The 24,580-nt window shown below is 32.7% G+C and overlaps 1 protein-coding gene across 1 annotated transcript; it reads left to right on the top strand.

The window, feature by feature from the left end:
- Positions 1 to 4,689: 4,689 nt before the first annotated feature.
- On the top strand, positions 4,690 to 9,675 carry LOC107863127 (protein BOBBER 1). The gene is made up of 6 exons (XM_016708924.2): positions 4,690 to 5,290; positions 7,406 to 7,578; positions 7,704 to 7,752; positions 7,956 to 8,122; positions 9,192 to 9,275; positions 9,368 to 9,675. The coding sequence occupies exons 1-6, from the start codon at positions 4,879 to 4,881 to the stop codon at positions 9,404 to 9,406; spliced, it is 924 nt and encodes a 307-aa protein (XP_016564410.1). The 5' UTR covers positions 4,690 to 4,878; the 3' UTR covers positions 9,407 to 9,675.
- Positions 9,676 to 24,580: the final 14,905 nt, after the last annotated feature.

Below are 24,580 nucleotides of genomic sequence, written 5' to 3'. Positions count from 1 at the left end.
TTAAAAAGGGTAAAATTCTTAATATTTAGTAAACCTGCTAAATCAATTAAAATACTAAAATATTACCTTATATAATTCAATTTAAGTAACTTTCTGTGAACAAGGATTTAGCTCTTAATAATATAGTATACATTTTTTTTCTTGTTCGCTTGCTTTTTTATTTGGTTTTGATTCAACTTATTTTTCTTCCTTTTGCATACAATTAGTTCTAATATTTTTTGTGTTCTTTCAGTTGAAAATTTTAATTAAGAAAAAAAGAGAAGAACCATGCGACATTGTCAAGGAATGAAGTGGTTCAGATAATGATAATCAATTGCTATATTGACTAAAATCAAAGGTAGTGCTTCTAATTATAATTCGTAGGAATTGTATACGACACTCAATTGATGATATGTATGTTCTTATTTGCTTTGGACCTAAAGTTTTTCTTCTCCTTCTTCTTTTCTCTTAATGAATTACGAGCAAAAGAAGAAGAAAAAAATTGAAAAAGAAAAACAAAGAAAAGACTATCATTGTCATGTCCAAAGAATCACAGTTACAAATTGATAATTTTTGTTTCTACGAATTTCTTATCTTTGTTTTCTATAATTTTTATTGTCATCTATATATTGTAAGAAGTTGTTGGTCTAATTTTGGTTTATGTTCAATATGATAACATGCTTTACGATTGACATTTAAATTATTTGTGATACTTAGCTAAAATTATACTTATTTTAATTTTTAAAATTATTTAATAAAATATTCAAGTTAGTCATTATTGATTTAAGTAATAACATAATTTGTACGAAGACTTCAATGAGTAGTAAATGTATACAAAAATAAAAAATTATTGAATGTACACATCTACATCTACAATATAAATATATTTATAATTACTTAATCCCATTTCTAATAGAAACTTAATAGTTTCTAGGCAACAATTTTGAATATTTTTTGAAGATAAATTGAATTAGATTAACTTAATATTTTAAAATTATAATTATAATATTTAAAAACTATATGAAAAGTTTTATTAGTCATACTTTTCCTCATGTTAATATGATAAAAAGTATATTTTCAAATATTTTTTCGAGTTAACACAATCTAAATCTTAAAAAGGAAAGAAAATCACAAAAATCTAAAAAAAAAAAGAGTTCTATTATGAAATATAAAGGAAAAAAAATGAATAGAGAGAGAAAAGAGAGACTTCTTTATTTCTCTTGAGAGATGAGAAATCATCTGATTGGGAATATCATGAACAAAAACCTTCTATATAAAGGAAAAATTTACTCCTAGTCTGAGTAAAAGACATATGCTTCAAATCCTAATAGATATCAAAGTAGATCTTGATAGATCTTGATAAACATTCACTATAATGTAAATACATTTTTAACACTCCCCCTTGAATGTCTAGATAGATAATGTGCCTCATTAAAATCTTACTAGAAAAATATTCAGTGGAAAAAAAATCTAGTGAAGAAAAAAGAGTATGCATCTCTAACAATACGCATATAAGTTGCCTCATTAAAAACCTTACAAGAAAAACCCTTTGAGACAAAACCTCGAAAAGAAAAAAGAGTACAACGCGTATTAACTCCCCCTGATGAGAACATCCTTGAATCATTGCATCCCGATCTTCTTGAAAGTTGCAGTTGAAGAAGACTTGGTGAATAAATTAGCTACCTTATCACTTGAACGAATATGTTGCATGTTAATATAACCATTCTTTTGGAGATCACGTGTATTCGTAGACCTCAACCACACACACTTTCGATTTGCTTCATGAATAGCTATAATCTCGTACGGTTCGATGAGATGGCTATAATAGACTGTTTTGTATATCTCCAAGATATGGCAATATCCCCATGTGTGAACCCATTGCATATTTGAGACCGAGATTTATGTGGGTTAGATGAGTACCCAACACCAACATGACAAGTAAGATCGGGACTGCAATCTTTAGAATAAAATAAGCTCATGTATCTTATCCCATTTCAATTTCTCCTAGTAGGAGTAGAAATATACCTTGCTAACCTATTAACCGAAAAGGCTATAAGCCTTGTAGTATTTGCAAGGTACATGAGTGCATAAATTGCACTAAGATATGACACTTCATAACCAATCCAATTCAATATATTTTGAATTTCAGCAAATAATCTATTGCTTTGAAAACTCTCCAAGTGTTCCAATGATTTTCAAGCTATAAGCTTATACAATAGAAAGATTATAAATAAGTTTCCCAGAAACTTTTATATGCTTCAAGTATTTTGAATTCTTAAAAGTTTTTTCACATAAGTTTGGTCAAGTGACAATATTCAACATTTCATGAGTAACATCTTCAAATACCTGAACTGCAAATCAAATAAGGTTTATACTTACCAAGATGCATCCTTTCATGTCACTTGATAAATGTTTCTACATCAGCATGCTTAAATTAACGTAGAATTAAGATCCACGTAATTTTTCACAATATTGCACCAATATTGTATCAAAGATATTGATGATATATTATTTTGTATCGGTTCGCAATGTGACATAACATTTTGAGATCTCATTACTTCATTATTTTCAGGTACCTGAACCTCTCATAAGGTTTCATGAAGTGTTATGTCGTAGACATTGCCTTCCTATTATGATTATTTGTTCCTTAACCTTTTCAAGGATTATTTCATTTGGAACCGATTGGTCTACCACGCTTCACGCATGCATAAACTTTATCCTTCATGGACACAAAATAGGAACACTTGCAACTTAAATATGAAATGATTTCGGTATTTGGCTTGAATTATCTTTTGAATGAGGATCTGGTGATAATTTTAACAAATTTTATAGTTACTTATAATCTCCCCTTTATGTTAGGAAAATTAACATACATCCTCTATCTTCTTTGATGAATCCATCTTTGTGCATCATGGTATATTCATTAATCGTATATCACACATCAAAACTATTAGATAGAATAGTTAGTTCATGACCTTGAACCAATTGAGAAGGAAGAAATAATCATAATTTGTTGGTCTAATGCATACAAGTGTTATTGTATGCAACATATCATATTTCAGACCAACACATGAAGCTTTGTTCTCATTAGCGATGGTTTAGCTATTTGTCGAAGGCATTCAATGCCAAACATCATCATCAAGATAACTTTCTTGATTGCACAATCTGAAAATTATGTTCTTAACTCAATTTTATTGAGCAAGCAACTTTATGAATGTCAAACTGCAGGTTGACAATGAATGTACATGTGATCATTTTTTTAATGCATCTTTTCAACATATCACATGATAGGTGAACGGGCCCATATTCACCTTTTATATTTTCCAGATTCAAGGTATTCAATCCCAACATTAGTTGGTCCAACCAACTTATCATGAGAACAAGCGACATAAACAATTCTCGAAGAATCTTCTAGTTCTTCAATACATGTCTAATATTCAATATGCACTTTTTCGAGATGTTACAATCGTTCATATCAATTTATGAACTTTTATTCTAGTAAACTCCAAGTTTACCATGACATATACTTTTTTCTTTAGTAAATTTCAGATTTACTATTACATGAATAAATTTAAGATTTACTACTTTAGAAGTAGATTTCAAAATAACTCTTCTCAGTTATTCTGCCTCATTCGGGGGTGAGTTGTGATACCATCACAATCAAGTACACGTTTGCATTAATAAGCTTCTCATTCCTCAGCAATGAAATATAATCATGCCTTAAGCATATCAAATTATGATAGCTACTACAAAAACAAATTGAGGCATACATATGATTTATTGCTACCACATTCAATTCAGGGAATAGACCATATCAATGGGATATATTTCATGACTTTTCATCAAATACCCATTATTTTGCCTTAGTCATCATAATATTATCAATACATGCATTGAGATCCAATCTCAACGTTTTATCCATATAAAGACGTCTTAGGCATAAATTGATGGGACTTGAACTCAACATATTATCATCCCTTTAGATAATATTGTTATTGAGGAATAAATTTAAAACATAAATGGTTCCAAACCAATTATTTTTCCTCAAATTCAATAATAATTATATTATTAGTAGCAAAAGATAAATAACATAAGAAATTACTAACCTTGAAATCCTTAAGATTTATAATCTCATATTGTTTGGCATAATCTCACCTTATTTGATGGCATAATCTCACCTTATTTGACAGAGTCTTGTGCTGATAACGTATTATGAAATATAAAGAAAAGAGAAGAAAATAAATAGACAGAGAAGAGGTAGACTTGTTTATTTCTCTTGAGAGATGAGAAATCATCTGATTGAGAATACAATGAACAAAATCCCTCTATACAAAGGAAAAATTTACTCCTAGTCTGAGTAAAAGACAATTACTTCAAATCCTAATAGATATCAAAATAGATTTTGATAGATATTCACTATAATGTAAATACATTTATAACAAGTTCATATTTTTTACTATCATTGAAAGTGAAACGTTTTAAATATTTTTATTAATTATTTATTTTAATCAAAGTAGAGTCATATATAATATCTAACTCTGCTTTGAAGACAACTAATGTTCTCATGTGAATTTGGTTATAATATAAATTGAAGTGTATATTAAATAATTTTAACTAAAATTAAGAGTATTCATACACATGTAAAACACTTATACTAAACTAGTAAATTTAAATTACTTAGGCTTTAATATGAACACTAAAAATCAAATAAAGAAAAATTAAAATTAAAATAATAATAAAAATAAAATTTTTTTAAGGGTCTTCTAGAATTCTCCGCGCTGTTTTTTAGATTTGAGCAAGAAGTTTCTACACTTGTTTTCATTCTTTAGTCTTCTTCATATACTCAAAACTCTTTCAATCCAGCGGCAAAACCCTAACCCTAATCCCCAATTTCTCTCAATGGCGATAATTTCCGATTACGAGGAGCAAGATACCAAGCCGCCATCATCATCGGCGTCGTCATCAAAGTCGGCACCGGCAAAGCCGTTTAAGGCGGTGCTTGATCCTGCTAACCCTCTAGGGTTTCTCGAAGCGGCCTTCGAGTTTGTTGGCCGGGAATCCGATCTGTTCAAGAGTGATTCGTTGATTAATGATGTCAGTGCTGTTGTACGTATGGTGAAAGATAAGTTGGAAACGGAGGAGCGGAAGAAGAAAGTGGAGGTAGAAGCAGAGAAAGCGAAGGCGGCGGCGGAGAAGAAGAAGGTCAAGAAGGAGGAGGCTCCCGTTACTGCTTCTAAGGACGAGGTTAAAGAGTCTAAAGGGAAAATAGTTAAGGAGACTAAGGAAGAGGATGACAAGAAGGGTTCTAGAGGTAACGTTATGGGTTTTCCATAAATGTAAAATTAGTTAATTTGTGATATGATGAGTTTTATTTATTTGAAAATGCAAAGCAATGGGTATTGGATTGAAACCACATGACAATTATATGATGCTACATTGGTTACGTCTGTTGGATGGTTGTGCTCTTTAATGTGATTGTTGCAGTACTGACATCTATTGTTCCTGATACAGAGCATTTTTAGATAGCAATTAGAGAGTATTCTACCATAGTTGACTGAAATTGATGCAGGATTGGTATATTTTTTACAGGTTCGATGTCGTATTAGTAAAAGAAAAAAAGCTTGTCTCATATCAAGTATAATGTTACAACAACAACATACCCAGTGTATTCCCACAAAGTGGGGATCAAGTATAATGTTACTAAATACTAACTTGAGTTCTTATAAATGTGAAATCAAAAATGTACGCTGTCGTGTTTATGTAATGGTACTTTCTAGTTTCTAGATATGGCATTAACGGCCTCATATCCAGTGTAATCCAACAAGTGAGGTATGAGAAGGATAGGATGTACACGCCCCTTAACCCTTGCCTTTGTAGTGAACAGAAGCTGTTTTCGAAATACCAACCCCTCACACCTCCTTATTGGTGCATCCACACACCACCTTTTTGCATGCATGAACCATTTCAGCCTCATTTCACTCCTCTTGTTTATCACGGCAGCCACACCTACCTTATCTCATGTCACTTCATTCCTAATCATTTCTCTCCTAGTATGCTCACACATCCATTTGAGGATCCTCGTCTTTGCGTGATCTTGCTTGGCTGACCAACGCTCTGCCCCATACCGCAAAGTTGGTGTAACCACTACTTTGTAGAACTTGCTCTTAAGCTTTGATGACACATTCTTGTCAAAGTGTATCCCAGACGTGAGCCTTCATTTCACACCACCCGCTCAAATACGATGTGCGACATTATCGTCTATCTCCTCGTCTCCTTGAATTATGGACCCAGATACTTGAAACTTCTTCTCTTCCATATGACTTGCGCATGGATATATACTATGTCATCCGTGAATAGCATACACCACGACACTTACCCTTGAATATGTCACGTCCATTCATTCATCACTAAGGCAAAAGGAATAGACTAAGGGTTGATCCCTTGTTCAAATCTATCACTACTGGGAAGTGGTCCAAGTCCCCTCCCGCTATTTTAACCTGGGTCTTGGCAACATCATATAGACGCCATTTCAACAGTTAAGAAATATCCATCAACTTAGAGTTGGTCCGTGCTTTTTCGGAGAATCCTGCACCCATGGGCATACAGCTTGGAAGGCCTTCCCTTTCCCAGAGCATCTCTTTAGGAGTACCTCTCAACTCCATACATCTCCCTAAGGACTTTATCATACACCTCCTTTCTAGGTCAACGAACACCATGTGTAGGTCTCTTTCTATCTCTATACTACTCAAACAATCTTCTTACTAGATGAATGACTTATGTATGCTTGAGCAGTGAATACGAAAGTCTTTTAGTCAACAAGTAAGGATTTATAATTTTATTAGAAGTTTTAACATTAAATAGTTGTATGAACAACTAAACAACTGTGGGTGATTACAAGTTTGTTGTGATTATCATGTTATGTAGTCATGTACTGTTTTCAGTTTGCATTGCATAAAGTATGTCCATTCAAAATTTGTTATTCATTTTAAGTGGTAGTTTTAACTCATTAAGTTTATTCAAGAGTTCTTCTGTGTGTTTGCTGATTCTTGCAAAATGATCGGGGACGTGACTTGTATTTTGCTTGATATTGTGCTAGTTTTGCTGAACTAAGTTTCATATTGGGGTCATAATGTTGTCTCCTTTTACATGTTATCCTGTTTGGTCCTTATATGATACCAGAGGACAATAACTGATTTGTACTCCTTTGGATAGGCTACAGATAGATATCATGATGGTCCTTAACTCTACTTGTATGATATAGCATATTTTGTATTACAGTAAATCTTGAAATGCACGAAATGTGTTGGCATCATTTGCTGTATTTTATATTGTCTCAATGTTTAGTTGTTATTAGTTCAATCTTTCTTGTTTTGCATCATCATTATCATAGCTTCTCATTGCCTTCTCTGGTAATGTCATTGTGCAGTTCCCAACAAGAGCAATGGCCTTGATCTTGAGAACTACACATGGGGTCAATCACTACAGGAAGTCAGTATTTATATTCCCGTGCCTCAAGGAACAAAATCAAGGTTTATTGTTTGTGATATATCAAGGAACCGTCTGAAAGTTGGACTAAAGGGTCAGCCTCCAATAATTGATGTGAGTGTATTCTTCAGTCTGGTAGTTAAAGATGTTCTTTTCTGTGTGCCTGTGTTTTCTTCTGAAATGGTATAGTCAAAATTTGCCCATGCTGTATATTGACTTTCACTCCCATGTGCTTGCAGGGAGAACTATATCGACCTGTGAAAGTTGATGATTGTTTCTGGAGCTTAGGTAAGTTGCTCATATATTTGACTTGCTTGGTGGTTGTTGCTATGTATTTCAATATTCTGGCTCTTTGGTACTGTACGGCTTGCTATGCTCGTTTTGTTTTTCCAAAACATAGTGAGTTCCAAAGTAGACTATCGTAGTATCTTGTTCAAAGCAAGTGGTGCAGCTTTGTTTAGGACAATCATACTGAATTTACATACTTGCAGAGGATCAGAAATCCATATCTGTTCTCCTAACCAAGAAGGACCAGATGGAATGGTGGAAGTGCTGTGTGAAAGGTGAGCCTGAAATTGACACGCAGAAAGCAGAACCTGAAAATAGCAAGCTATCAGATTTGGACCCCGAGACACGATCAACTGTGGAAAAGATGATGGTAGGATTCTATTGCTCATCAATATGTTATACACTATGATCAATGTGATTATGTGCTTTCTTCGTAATTGATTGTTCCAATTTGCGTTCTTGCTCTTTATTGACATAATTGCTTTGTGTGGGACTTGTTACCTATGATCAATGTGATTATGTGCTTGCTTCGTAATTGATTGTTCCAATTTGCGTTCTTGCTCTTTTTTGACATAATTGCTTTGTGTGGGACTTGTTACCTGATTTTCATGGTAGGTTTTGGCATACTTAGGGCATATCATATATATCACTTTTTTGGCAGTTCACTATCCCACATCTAGTTACAGAACTCTAGATGTAATGCCTTATGGATGTCATTTACGGTCATAGTTACATCATAGTTCATGGATGTCAACATTTACGGTCTTATGTAATGCCTTGTATTATATCAAGGTGTAAAACTTTTGCTTGAAGCTTAGTTCTGTAAACGTTGTTGCTTAGACTTGTATTTCACTAAAATAATGGTACAAAAACAGGATCAAATGTGAAGCTTTTGTTTAAGAACTCTGAAAAGTTCTGCAGAGGTTAGTACCACAGAGACCACAAAAACTTCCATAAAATTGTAAAATATTCTATGTCATATGGAATAACTTGGATAATTTGAATCCAAAAAAAGGTTTCTTTAGAATTGGAAACTTTATCCAGGGTTAGAGTCATATATTTCAGTTATTTTGCTTGGAGATTTCAGCATTTTGCATGCTCTTGATTGGATTAAGGTGTCTCCTGTGATCCTATGGCTAATATTGGTAATTAACAAGCTGACTCACACTTGGCATTAGGATGTGAGAAAAGAAGGTTACTTGATAGTGCTGATTTTTTCTTGGTATGATTCATTTTCTTGGACAACCTTATTGATAGTATGGGTGAGTTGGATGTTTTCATCTTTGTCAGGAACGTCGTTTTAGAAATGTAAATTGTCTTGCATGCTACAACTTTAGTTGCTTCTATCTATGAGAAATTCTCTTTGCTGTAATGTGGATCCTTCTTGGTATGATGATGTTAGTTACTTCTGTTTGCTTGGTGCGAAATTCCTTTTGCAGTTTGATCAGCGACAGAAATCCATGGGTCTTCCAACAAGTGATGAGACGCAGAAACAAGAGCTTCTCAAGAAATTTATGGCAGAGGTGCAAACATGATATCATGTATTACTTTATTTATCTCCTTTACCCTGTTCTCCGTGTATGGTTTGACTGATCTTGTTATTGATCTGCTGCAGCATCCTGAAATGGACTTCTCGAAGGCGAAGATATCCTGATATGCTGGTATTTTGCTTGACAGTGTTGTTGCTAATTGGATCATATTTCCTGGTGGGGAGAAGCTAAATCATCTTTTTTTGTCAATGTCTTGTACTTTGCTCTGTTATTGGGATAGTGCAACCTTGGAAATTTTGTGCATTGAGCTGCTTATATCTGATAGGTTTCTTTTTGAGAAACTTTGGGGGTTGTCTAGCCATAATTGGTTGTAACAGATTACTAGAACTTTAGCTACTGGATTTTACCATATTCAATCAAACTTGCTTATGCCTGTCTTGCTGCTGGTCATGTATTCAGTTTCCTTCTTTGGCTTGCGTTTTTTTTTTTTTTTTTTTTTTGGTCTTGGGTGGTGAATTTTGTTAGTTGCGTGAATCGATCTCCTAGAAGCTTTGTTTATGTTGATTATTGTGATGCATACACCTCTTTACTACTGTCACTGCTGTCATGTTCTGATAAATGTGTAATAGTCAAGAACCAGAAGCATCTTTTCTGTGCATGTTCTTTCTAATTAACCACGATCAATCTAATTTGATTTAAGATCCAGAAGAGGGTAACTACTGGATCATACATGTGTCCTCTTATGCATCATCAAAGTCTGTTTTATACTTTGTATGAACTGATGTCATTGTATTGCATTTGATAGGATGCTCTAGGTATTCCATATTCTGATTTTATACTTCACCTTGAGTGCATTCATTGTTTTAATGTGCAGCCGGATTTGTATAAAGTTTGAGTTGGTCGACAAGAGGATGTTTATTCATTGTTTTAATGTGCAGCCGGATTTATATAAAGTTTGAATTGGTCGACAAGAGGATGTTTCTTATCACTTGATTAAACTTTTTTCTTTCAATTGGAATTTGGAACTATTCCTCTTCCTTAGGAGCTAATTTGACTTGCAGAGCTCAAGAGAAAATGTTGAAAGTTGGACCAGCTAGTTGTCTTTCTCCGGCCTTGATCAAGTACAGGTTGGTATATGTGGAAGGGAAAAGAAATGTCACATGACATTCAAAAGTAATGTGAAACTCCAGAGGGAAATACAGGAATGTAACTCAATTTCGTTGCCTGGTAGATGCATCCAAAGTAACAAGCCTCCTACGTTGAACGTGTTTGATTATAAGCAACCTAATTTTCTTTCTAAATTTTAATTTTTGAAGGCCATAGGATCCTTGGAAAATCTATCTAGCAATTAGAAGTACGATTGGATTCAATCAGATCACAATTCTTTGAGCTCATCATTGGATATCAATTAGGAAATAACATCATCAAACAATTTCCCTGGTTTTGTTCCAAGGTTGAAGGTAGTTAACTTTTCCACTACTTGGCATAGGTGTCCCATTTGATCTTTAGTTCTCAAACACCTTCCAAGTTGGAGGCTAAGTTCATCTCTTCTAACCAAACTGTCCAACGTAGACATCAAGTTGTGGGTACAGGCAATCACGCATCGAAACGTGTCCTGTATGAATTATGAAGTGATAATGTGGATCATTTTCATGTCTTTCTCCATATAAAGGTGATGGACATTGACGCTTTTGGAGCTGGTTCAGTAGGCAATTTTATTAGCCTCGGTCTATTTCCCTGGTCCCAACATGCTCATATACATTCTCAACTCTAGCAGGATATTCTGATACCACAATAATGGTTCCTTCTTTTTTTTTTTTTTTTTCCATTTTTTTGCGGGAGCTCGATTAACTCAGATTTGCTTCTAAAAGTCTCGCCTTAGAGATAAAGCGCTTTCTAATGCAGGCGTTACCAATAATGCAACAATTCAACGGATCGCTCTAATCATTGGGAAATCAAATTTTGAATTATAGTATGATGAGTTTGGATTTCATTTTGTTGAGATGGACTTGATAATTTATCTGAAGATAGTCCATTGATATTGCAGTTTACTTTATTGCATCTTGTAACTAAACATGTAAAATACATTAGCAGGTTGAAGAAACGCAGTCCGGTAACTTCCCCACATCGCAGTAAATTAATCGTTTCTATGTCGTTGCATTAGCATGCATTTATTGAAATGAACGTGGGCTATATATCATTGCTGTGGTTAAATTTAAAGGCAAATCAATCATTAAGAAAGAAAACAATGTGACGAACATTTGTTTGTACTTTTTGTTGTTGGAAGAAGGTTACCAACTTGTCCACAACTTGGCAATTGGCATAGGTGTCCTACAAGAGCTAAATCGTTAAATACCCTCCAACAATTCCAACTTGGTTAGGTTCATCCTCTAAAAAAAATCATCTAGCCTACTCAAGTTGTGGTACAGACCAGCTGTAGCAACCATGTAGTGACACCTGTCATGTGAATTCAATGTGAAGTGATATGTAGACATTCCATACGTCCTTTTCTTTTTCGTCTCACCCGGTGTTTGATATTCATTTTATGGTTCAATTAATCTGAATTCAATATTCACTTCGCAATTCAACTATTTTGAATTTTTGTTCGGAAATTTACTTTGAGGGATAAGGCGTTCCCTTACAAGAGGCGATTCTATTCTCATGGAGCTCGAAATCAAGACCTGTGAGTATATAACGGATTATATAAACTTAAACAATCTAATATAAATAATCCTATCAATTATTTAAGAATGTAGAACTTAATGATTTTCACATACCATTCTTTACCTTACTTTAAAAGTCAGTCAAGAAACATACCAGAATTCTCCATAGCTTTCTTGACCGAGATTAGCGGAAGCAGAAGTATTATTTCTTTCTCTTAATCTTATTCAGCTCGTAAGTATTCAGTGCAAAATTGTTTCAGAATAGTATTTGATGGAGCCTATTCTTCTTTTGGCAGAAAGAGGACCCTTTTATAATAGGGAATAGTCAGTTATGTTTTCACGTTCCATCAACGTGAATAGTGAATATAATAATTATCCACTAACGGTCAGTAATTATCCTACTAGGAGTCAGTAACTATCCTACTAACAGATTAGTCAGTAGTTTAATCCTACTAGTAACTTTCTCATACAGATTTAGGATTTAACTTATTCAATTATTATTAAATTAGTAAATAAATTAATTATGTGGGCCATAGAAATTTACATTTTCCCACTTGGCACACACAATGTTAATTTAGTGGTTTAATATGTACGTCAATCATGTGCACAATTAACGTTAAATCCAACATCATTTGTCATCGTTAAATAAATCAACTAAAATGAGTCATGGCGGTTGTACATCACTTTATTGACATAGTTTCTTCCATGGACTACAATATTAGTCTATTACCTAACATAACCTTTCAAATACATAATGGGTCCAACGATAATACTTAGAATACCTTATCTAAGTCAGAACCTATCATTATTATTCACAATATTATGTATACAAAAGAAAACAGGTAACAACAGAAACATACATAATTTGAGCTCAAAGTGTCAATTACATAAATATAATAAAGTCTTTACATAAAATCATTCATTGCTATCAATAAGACCCATCCTTTCAACATGTTCAACAAATGTTTTGGGCGGTAATGCTTTCGTCAAAGGATCAACAATCATAAGCTTAGTGCTAATATGTTCAATTGACACTTTATGTTTCTGGACTTCTTCTGTAACCGAAAAGTATTTCAATTTCATATGCTTAGCACCTTTCGAATACTTATCATTTTTAGAGAACAAAGCTGCGGCGGTATTATCACAATAAATTTTCAGCGGCCTGGCTATATTGTTGACTAGTCCAAGTCCTGAAATAAAATTTCGCAGCCAATTAGCCTGGACTGTGGCCTCAAAGCATGCCACAAACTCGACTTCCATAGTGGATGCAAGCTATAACAGACTGTTTTGCACTCTTCAATGATATTGCTCCTCCAGCTAACAGAAACAAATATGCAAATATGAATTTTCTTGTATCCACACAACCAACATAATTTGAATCTGAACTTCCAGCCACATCTAGATGATCAGCTCTTCTATAAGTGAGCATATGATCTTTCGTTCCTTGTAAGTATCGCAACACTTTCTTTGCAAACTTCCAGTGATCCATTCCAGGATTTCTTTGATATTGACCTAGCATTCCAACAGCAAAACTGATGTCAGGTCTTGTACAGGTTTAGGCATACATAAGACTCCCAACTATTGATGCATAAGGAGTATCTTTCATTTGCTTTCGTTCCAAGTAATTCTTTGGACATTGATTGAGATTAAACTAATCTCCTTTCTGAATTGGAATGGGACTTGATGAAAATTCTTTTATTCTAAATCTCTCTAATACTTTATTAATATAGGTTTTCTGAGACAATCCCAATCCTTGTGATCTATCTCAAAATATTTCTATTCCAATCACATAGGATGCCTCACCCATATCTTTCATCTCAAAGTTATTAGAGAGATATTTCTTGGTATCATGCAACAAGTCAAGATCATTAGTAGCTAGCAAGATGTCATCAACATACAAGACTAACATAATAAACTTACTCCCACTGACCTTCAGATATATATACCGATCAAAAATATTTTCTTTAAATCCAAAGGTGACAATCGTTTCATTAAACTTAAGATACCATTGTCGGGAAGCTTGCTTAAGTCCATATATTGACTTCTTAAGTTTACACACCATGTATTCCTTTCCTTTAATAGAAAACCCCTCAGGTTGATTCATATAAACTTTTTCCTCCAAATTTTCATTCAGAAAGGCTGTTTTCACATCCATTTGATGTAGCTCTAAGTCATAATGAGCTACTAAGGCCATTGTAATTCTGAGTGAATCTTTTCTAGAGACAGGTGAAAACGTCTCTTTGTAGTCAATACCATCCTTTTGAGTGAAACCTTTGGCAACAAGTCTGGCCTTGTGACATTCGATGTTGTCAGTTGAGTCGCGTTTGGTCTTAAAAACCCATTTACACCCAACTCTTTGCAACCGTCGGGTAATTCAACAAGGTCTCAAACTTCATTCTGTTTCATAGATTTTAACTCATCTTTCATAGCATTTATCCATTTATCAGAATTATTGCTTTCAATAGATTGTGAAAATAAAACTAGATCATCATCAATTCCCAAGTCAGTTTCTGACTCATGTAGATATACTAAATAATCATCAGAAATAACAGATCTTCTATGTCTTTGAGATCTTCTTGATGCTACTTCTTGTGGTTCATCTACTATAGGTTCATCAATTATGACTTCATTAGTAGGAACATTAATTTGTTGTTCTTGTTGATTACTTTGTTGTACAACAGCTTCAGGAACAACAAATTTTAAAAAAGTAAAAGGTAGAGAAATTTGCACCCTAACTTCTTTAATTTTCACATTACGTGGTTCTTCACTCCCACTAACTTCGCCAATCTCAATGAATCTAGCGTTTTCAGTTTCAACTATTCTCGTACTATGATTAGGACAATAAAATCTATACCCCTTTGATTTTTCTAGATAACCAATGAAGAAATCACTAATTGTTCTTGAATCCAGTTTCTTTTCTTGGGGATTGTATACTCTAACTTCTGCCGGGCAACTCCAAACATGCAGGTACCCTAAACTAGGTTTCCTACCAGCCCACAATTCAAGAGGTGTCTTTGGGACTGCTTTACTAGGAACCCTATTTAGCAAGTAAACGCAGTCCTTAAAGCATACATCCATAACGAAGGAGGTAAAAATGAATTACTTAATATACTCCTAACCATATCCATTAATGTACGATTACGTCTTTCTGCCACACCATTTTGTTGTGGTGTGCCAGGCTTTGTGTATTGAGCACATATGCCATGCTTTTCGAGAAATTTAGCAAATGGACCTGGGTGTTGTCCACTTTCATCATATCTTCCATAATATTCACCACCTCTATCAGACCTGATTATTTTCACCTTTCTATCTAATTGGCTTTCAACCTCAGTAATAAATACTTCTAAGGCATTAATCGCTTAAGATTTTTCATGCAACAAACAGATATATTCATAACGTGAAAAGATATCAATAAAAGTGATAAAATATTTTTCTTTTGAAAGATGTGATATCAAAAGGACCACATATATCAGTGATTATAATTTCAAGAAGCTATGTGCTTCTTGTGGCTCCTTTCTTTGTGTGTTTTGTTTGTTTTCCTTTAATACAATCTACACAAATGTTAAGGTCAGCAAAATCTAAATCTGAAAGAATTTCATTCTTAACTAATCTTTCCAGCCTTTCTTTAGATATGTGACCCAAATGTTTATGCCACAAGTAAGCGGATTGTCCATTCACCAAACTTAGTTTGGTTCCAACATTATGATGCAGAGTTAAGAGTATTTCGGCAAACAGATTATCAAGATTCAGTTTGTATAAATTATCACAAAGAGTACCAGTACCAATGAGATGATTATGTTTAAACAAACTAAAACACCCATTACTAAAATTAAAAGAATATCCAGTCTTATCCAACTTAGACAAAGAAACTCAAATTCTCGAAAGAGAAGGAACATAAAAAGTTTCAACTAAATCTAAGTGACGCCCAGTATCGAGAATCAGACGATAAGTCCCGACAGCTTCAACTGGAGCCTTCACTCTATTCCCCATGTAAACCAATCTTTCATTCTTGTTTATGGTTTGAATTGTAAGGAATCCCTTTCTTCTTAAACCATGCCTTATGTTTCAGGCAATCTTTCTGAAAGTGTCCAGATTTTCCACAAAAATGACACTTTGTATTCTTGTTTCCTTTCTTACGTACTTGAGATGAGGACTCATTAACATTAAGTTGCTTCTGTTATCCCTTACCATGCTTTTTTCCTTTCTTTTCAGCTCCTTGATGATTTACATAATTAATGAAGTGGGTTCCTTGATTCTTCAGCCTTGTTTCCTCTTAAACTAGCAGACTATGCAATTCATGCACGTTCCATTTGTCTTTCATGGTGTTGTAGTTCATTTAGAAAGGACAATACTCAGACGACAATGAGTTGATGATGAACTGCACAAGGATATTCTGTTCCACTTTCATTCCCAAAGACTTAAGTCTTGCTGCTATGTTTGTCATTCCAATGACATGATCATGCATAGTACGTGAACCATCAAACTTCATGTTGGTCAAAGTACCTATCAGTGTCCCAGCAAGAGACTTATTAGCAGTTTAGGAAGACTCTTCCACAAGTTTCAGAAGTTCTTTTGCACTTTTATTTTGGGAAGAGTAGTCTTAATGTTGCCCGCAATATTCATTTGCATAAACATTAGGCCTGCTCTGTTAGACCGATCCCAGTGCTTATAATAGGAATTTTCTTTATCACTGCTAGCTTCAGTAATAACAGTTGACTTCTCAGAGTAAAGTGCAACATCAAGATCTAAAACCTCAAGATGGAATTTGATCTGTTCGCACCAATCTAAAAAGTTAAGTCGTTAAAAGTTGTAACAGAGGCAGAGTGCGAATAAAGAGCAAGTGTTGCAAGTAGAACATGCTCATTTGTTAATACTTTGAGTTACGAGTTTAAACACATTATCAAATTCAGAAATAATTTACTTAAATGTATATTGATATTCTCATTTGGGTGAAACATCAACATACAACTTTAAATATAATGATGCTTAAAAGTATATTTAACACAAATCGATAATATTTAATACATCAATTAATAATATTTATTATTTTTGGATAAATAAATAAAACTAACGATACATCAAAATTATCTCCTTAATATTTGTTGGTCATACGAACAAACAATCAACCTTTGGGTGATCCTCAAATGTCTTATAACCATTTTTTTTTAATTTATCCATAATTGTTAGATCAGTTATAAGCATCAAGATTAATGGATAATTAATTTAAACTTTAATCTTTATTTTGAAATTAATTTCATAAATATTCGACCACTTTAGTGATTAACGAATCTTACATATATAATTTCAAGTTACATTAAGAAACAATAAATTTTATTATTGAATACTATATTATTCTAACATAAAGAATTGTTTCCGTGACATGATGACAAATGTAATTATTATCAGTATTAAATTTCATTGATTCTGTAGACACGTGATTTTTGATCCTCCTCGAATTTATTTTTTATTTTTGATATTAAATATTTATATTTGATATAATATTATTTAATTTATTATTTTATTTTAATTTTAATTAAGTTTTAGTTTAAAATCAGTAATTAAATAAAGTTAATTTTGAGATATTTTATTTATTCTAATTAAAAAAAATATAAAATTTGAAAATATATATATATATATATATATATATATATATATAATATTTTTATTTTAAATTTTAAATAACTAAGTAGTTTTAATATTTTCTTAATTATATTTATTTAAGGTTATTCATAATTTTTATTATATTTTCTTAAATATAAAAATTAATTAGTATTTATATTTATTATTGCTATTATTATTCTATTATTTTATTAATTTATTTATATTTATTTATTATTAATAGATTTATTTATTTATTTATTTTTAAATATAAAAAAGAAGTGAGAAATTTTAATTTTTAAAATTTAAATTGCCTACCCCTGTTCGCTCCTCTATTTTCCCCCTCAAAAATCCTTGTATTTAAAAGACTTGTACCAGATAAAACAGAGGATTCTACGTACTTTTTCTCCACCAGACACAGAATACAAAAATATCAAAAACTAGTCAAAGAGAAAAGGAGTGAGATTTTCAAAGGGATTAGAAGAAAAACATCAAATAAAAGAGAGAAAGAAAAGAAAAGAAAGAAAAGATTGTGAGTTGAATTTCGGAGTTTAAATTCGAAGTTTCCGGTGATAACATTCTGAGTTTTGTAGTCAATTAAAATTCAGGTTTTATTCTACTCCAAATTATTTACTGTATGAATTTTTATAATAAATAAAATCATGTTTGAATCTATATTAATGATTTCAATATATTATTTAGCATGAATATTAATTATGTGAATCTTTTATCAAAACATATTATATTGTTAATTTATCATATGCTTATATATCTGTTCAGTGAATACGTTAGAATTTGAATATTTTGTTGAAGTACTGTATTCATATATCGCTGCACACACTATTCATTTTTTTTTATCTTCACTGTACATACACCAGAAACATAAAAAAAAAATAAAAAAAATATAGAAGAAAAGCCAAGAATAAAATGGTTTTTAAAAAAAAAAGTGGTTGAGTTTCAGAGAATAAACATGGAGTGAAGCAGATGGACTCCAAAACAAGTTGGAACACATGCATGTATACTATATTTTTTTTAAAAAAAAGAAGTTTTTCTGTAATTATGATCTCTTAGTAGTTTTTTTTAAACTAAAATTGACTCTCGTGTATTATATGAAAATCATAATCATTAAGTTCATTTCTGTAAATTTTGGTTCACTTGGAAATATGTAATATGTAATTTGTATTATGTATTATTTTCATTCTTTATTTATTATTTAATTTTGTTATTAACAAATTTGGACAGTTAGTTTTTGTTAAATTAAATAATATTCTTAAATGAATTTTACTTAAATATATTATTTAGGTAATGATTCGAATAGGCAAGGCTTTTAAATACTAAAAAGTATAAAATAATTAATTTTATTTTAAAATCGCTTTAATAAATATTGTTAAGTTTTTATATATAAGATTAAATAGCGATAGCACTTTGAATAGATAAATATCAAAACTTTTAAATGCTAGGTAAATTTTAAATATATTTAAAATATTCTTCTCAATTAAGAATGCGGCGTACGCATCTTTGAGACATTTTAAAAAATTTAAGGATGCAATAATGCACCTTGGCAAATATTTTTCTAAGAAGTAACTTTTCATTGATTTATTTATTAAGTTAATAAACCAGTTTTTAATACATTAAAAATGAGCGATTTTAGGACTTAACATAATTTATTAAAATAACTTAAGTCAAAGATAAGTCAATAAAGCGACAGTGCTAGAACCACGGGACTCGAGGGGTGCCTTACACCTTCCCCTCGGTCAACAAAATTTCTTACCCGGTCTTCTATTTTCGCAGACCATAATAAGAGTCATTTTCTTTTGATTAGGGATTTAATAAGGTGACCTGAAACACCATAACTCAATTTCAAGTGGCGACTCTAAAAATGATAAAAATAATTTCTATTCAAAACCGTCACTTTAATTGGAATTCCCTTTGACTTCGATCCTCTTTGGACTAAAAAGGAGTGTGACATCTCTGGCGACTCTGTTGGGGAATAATTAGAATTCGAGCTTTTGATATTGACTTTACTTGCTTTAATTATTGTTATATTTTGTGTTTGTTGGCCTTATGTGCTATTTGTCGCTTATTTTTCGCTTTGATATTGTTGAACTATTTTATAAACTGTCTTCTCTTACGCACCCCTCTGAGTCTCTAAAATAGGATAGAAGGAAGGCAGCGTATGCATCCTAACTTTCTTTTTGAGATAGCCGGAGTATCAAGGCACCTGGTGAAGGATGATAGTCACACATGTTAGGCGGGGTTCGGATCGGCAACGAAGGTGGTGTTGCCCTGCTCCCGACCAAGTTATCCCTCCCCGATTCGAGTGTCCACTCGGGTAAGCCAGTCTAGCACCTATCCCTATTAGGCTTAAACTTAGAAGAACTGAAAACTCAGAATCTGGTTATCCCTATTAGGTGCTACTTTATTTGCATCATATGCATTTGACTTAGCGGGACTTGGCACAAGAGTCGGGTCTGTCTAGGACAGGTAACCTACTTTATAAAGACCAATATGTGCATCCTATGTGCTCTTTTGACATTTGTTTGGAAGGCTATTTATTTGTTGATCAGCTTTAGGTAATTTTAAAATACAAGAGACTAAATTATCCTCACATTTAGTGAATCATTTTTCCCCAAAAAAAATTTTTTAAAGAAGGGAAGATTTTAGTAACATGGTTTTACAATCTTTATGAACTACAAGGGTCTGATTCTCACTCTTTAGTGGGATACGTCGGAAGTCCTTCCCAGGATACGACCCTATCTTTTGAAAAATTATTCATTGATTTATTGGGGAATATTTTAAAAATATAATTACTTTTATAATTATTTTTCTAATTCTCAGGTCCAATTTATTTATATATATATATATATATATATATCTTAATAGCCCTGAATCTTTAGGGATCATGAGGCTCAGGTTCTACCAAAAAATAAAAAAAAAAATATTTTAATAGCCCTGAATCTTTAGGGATCATGAGGCTAAATTTTTACAAAATAAAATATATATATATATATATATATATATATATATATATATATATATATATTAACAGCCTTGAACTTTTAGGGGTCTTGAGGCTGAGTTTTGTACGACATAATTTTCAAGAATTACACACACCTGATTCTCATTTTATTGAGATACGTAGGGAGTCCTTAATGGATTTGGTGATCTTTTAAAAAAATGGTTGTCTTTCCTTTTAAATTAAAAAAAAAAATTGTTTTCAAAAATTAAAAAATATTATTTAATAAGTAAATAAATTTCTCATTATTCAAAAAAGAAAAAAAAAGGTATATTTCTTCGTATCTCCAATTTTTGAGAACTATGCACACCTGATTCTCATCTTAGTGAGATACGTACGCATCCCTTCTGGGGTTCGGTGATCTTTTCAAAAAGAAGATAAAAGAAAAGAGTTTTTGAAAAAATATTGCATTCTAACGTCTTTGTTATTTCTTAAACAGTAAATTTAAGGTGGTTGATTTGTGGTATTTTGACTGGTCCCTCATATTACACCAAATTCAGGAAAAAGAGTCATGTCCAACAAGAATATAGAAAGTGAAATCATGGATCAGACAAAGAGTCAGGAAAATGAGAGGTTAAAACAAGAGATTGTGAGTTTGAGGAAACAAATGTTGGAAATGTATCGAGCTTGGGCCAGTGGGATGCCTTCTCCGCCATTTTCCACTATTGACCCTATAAATACCTTGAGTTTTTCACCAAAATTGCAAGGTCAATTTTCTGCTGTTGGTTATGCGCCACAACATGCCCCAAAATCTATTCCAAGCTAAAAGAATCTCAATGTTTCAATCACTCATTCTCTAGATCTTCAGTATAAATCTAGCACATCGATAGCACCACCTATAGTCTCTACTTCTGTTGCTCCATCCTCTACTAAGGTTTCCACCTTAGGTTTTGATCCGGCGATTGTGCCTCCCCAATCTGCTAGTACGTTGATGTTCAACACTCTTGATGATCACTATTATACTCCTGAGCCGACATCTATGTTAGTTGGACCACCAAAATTTCTTACTAAGAAGTTTGACATGATAAAAGAGCAAGAGAAAATGGCTAGGAAAATGAAAAGCACAGAAAAGGCTATGAAAAATTCTCAAGGAATTGCGAATTATGAAGATGTTGCATATAAATACGGGGACATATCTTCAAGTGTTAACCTTCCTCCAAGCCTTGAGAAATCAAAATTTGAGAAACATGATGGGTACGAGGTTTCTGTAAAACACTTGGGACGATATTGCCATCAATTGAGAGGGACAAAAGGGAAGAAAAAAAAATGTACCTATTGTCGTTACAGGGGCAAAACAGAGCTCAAGAGGTCCAACTCAGTAATATTATCAGTCTCAATCCCGATCTTGCACATCAAATTCATATGCTCACATGCAACAAGGTTCCTCTTTGCAAAATTCAAGATATTTCGTTCCACTTCCTCAATATCCTTTAAGCAATGCACAATTGTATGCTCATCCATTTTCTTATCTGCAATGGCATGCACCGGTTCCTTAACATCATCCTGGACCCCTAAATATTTATCAAAGAACTTCTAAGTCCAAGTTTTAATCGAGGCCGGAGTTTGCAAAGAGGAGAAAGTCAAAGAATAATTTTACACCAATTGAGGAGTCGTATGCCAGTTTATTTCAGAGATTGAGAAAGTTGGACATAATCATTCCTCTCCTTGAGTGTACTCCTAATCCACATTCAAAAAATTTTGATCCTCATGTACGATGTGCATATCATTCTGATATTCAGGGTCACAGTATTGAGGATTGTCGTGCTTTGAAAAGAAAAATAGAAAGGATGATTTAAGAAAAATTGATTGCAGTGCAAAATATTGACACTACGAGCGTCACACGAAATCCTTTATCAACACACGGTAATGCACAATACGTGAGAAACAATGAGTTAAGCATGGGGATCCAGAATTTATTTGTTGAAGAAAATGTGTTAGACAGTGGTGGAAGTTCTAGTCATGCTGATAAGAAAATCAGTGGCTAAGATGTCAAGCTTAACAATTGGGAGGTCACTCCTCTCCCTACTATGAAGGAGTCTTGGTAGTTTGTTTGTTTATCTTTCTACAATTCGAATCGTTCTAGGGTTGTAATTCAGATGTTTACTTTGGTATTTTACGTTAAATCTTTGTTTATCTTTGTTTTTTAATGAAACATAACTTCCCTTTATTTTATTTTCTGTCTAATATTTACTTATATATTTTCTATTATACAGTTCTTTCTATGCCGATTCTAATGATATAACATGCAAGAAGAATTTTCAATCAGATTTTAAAACCCAATCTAATTATGAAATAATGAATAAAGAGGTTGAATATGATGAAGAGGAAGTATTTGAGAATATAAGCAAAAGATTTCAAACAGTTTGAGAATAAGTCAAATCGCAATATAAATGAAATTGGAGCAATCGCTTTGCAAATTAAAAATGACTTGATCATCAATTAGAAGATCTAATTCAAGCATTTTGAATGGGATCAATCAGAGGATATATAATCTCCATCGTCAAGAAAAATGAAAGAAAGTTAGCTTCCAAAGAGACATGAGTCATTCGTGTGGAGAAAGTACAACACGAGTGAACTTGTATGTTTCATAAGCATGACAGAAGTGACACATGTGCACATTCTTAGTGAAGGTCAATGTTGAAAAGATATGTATGATCTCATGTTTCACCCTCAGATTGCATGTTATGTTCTTCTGTTTTTAAGAATTGATATGACGAAGGCATTTCATTCTGCTACCCAAATGTTGTGTCATCCTTTGTTACCCCTTTTGAGCTTTAGTGTTATTTTCTTTCGTACCCCTCTTTTAGAATCAAAATAGAATTTGAAAAAGTTGAAAATAAAAAACAAGTGTCAAGAAAAAATAATAGAGTCAAGTGTTAAGAAAAATGAAGTCGAGAAAAATATCTCTCTCTAAAAAAAAAGAGAAGAAAAAGAGAGAAAAGTCAAGAAAAAGAAAAAAAAAGAAAGAAAATCAAACAAAAAAAAAAGAGGCCTGAACTACGTTTGACTTGATTCTTGCTATGACAAGATATGTAGACAGCCCTGCTTTGGAGTTCGGTCCAACCAAAAGAAAATTCAAATTACCCAGAATGAAATAAAACTGGAGCAAAGTTTATTTCCTTAAAAAGTCAATTCCAAAAATTGTATGCTTCACCCAATATTGTATAAATTTTTGAGCCACATGCATTCCTTTCTTTCTAACCTTTTCCAAAAGCCAAGTTACAACCAAAGAAAGACCTTCAAATCGATGTTTGAGAATGTCAAAGCTAAACATGTTATGGGTGCATGATGTTTTGTATGTTGGGCATTATTTTTAAAAAAATAAATGAAAAAAAATAAGAGAGTCTTATTGGTGAAAACCCTTTTGGGCACCATAAGGCGACAGTGAGCTGAGAAAGAAATGAAAATGAGATAAGCTTTGGCAAAAACCCATTGAGGTGCCACAAACCAAAGGAGGATAGTATTTTAGAGTGAATAAATTCAATAATGGTTCAATTTCAAACTCAATAAGTGGGCAAAAGTTGACAAATGATTGGTGTGGGTAGATCTGGTTGTTTGATTCAAAATGCATGTCATAATCACCAGAATCGATTTTCACATTCAGATAAGTTTTCTCTTTGTTTTGAGAAAGAGATGCCTATTGTCTCTTTCTTTTTGTTTTATTTTAATTTTTTATTTTTTGTGTCCTTGTCATCAAGCGAAAAATTTTTGTTGTCTTTTGAGTCAAATTCACGTCAGATCGAGTGAAAAAGGATTCCAAACTCGCTACCAACTCCTTTACGGGTACAAAGCAAGACAAAGGGTCAATGCATAGAGGCAACGTTTCAAAGTAAAAGTAAGGTACTCAAGATGATGGTGATTTGACCATTTTAAACTAGTGAAAATCTAAGGGATGTATTGGATGCTAAACTCAGAAGCATCATACAACAGAAACATGATTTGAGTTGAAGATCTCAGTAGTTAGAATTCTGAGTTAGAAGTCTGACAATTCAATGAATTTTATTATGGATTAGAAAAGAGTTGAGCATGGCAAGTGGGAGAGCGGCCACTTCAAAAGCCAA

The sequence above is a fragment of the Capsicum annuum genome, chromosome 3 (assembly GCF_002878395.1).
Source record: "Capsicum annuum cultivar UCD-10X-F1 chromosome 3, UCD10Xv1.1, whole genome shotgun sequence".
Lineage (NCBI taxonomy): Eukaryota > Viridiplantae > Streptophyta > Magnoliopsida > Solanales > Solanaceae > Capsicum > Capsicum annuum.
This window is presented reverse-complemented; position numbering and strand designations above follow the sequence as displayed.

Excerpts from the sequence above, each read along its gene's own strand:
- LOC107863127 (XM_016708924.2), top strand. The coding sequence starts at position 4,879 with ATGGCGATAATTTCCGATTACGAGGAGCAAGATACCAAGCCGCCATCA. Across the intron at positions 5,291-7,405 it reads TGACAAGAAGGGTTCTAGAG|TTCCCAACAAGAGCAATGGC; the intron begins GTAACGTTATGG and ends GTCATTGTGCAG. Across the intron at positions 9,276-9,367 it reads TCAAGAAATTTATGGCAGAG|CATCCTGAAATGGACTTCTC; the intron begins GTGCAAACATGA and ends GATCTGCTGCAG.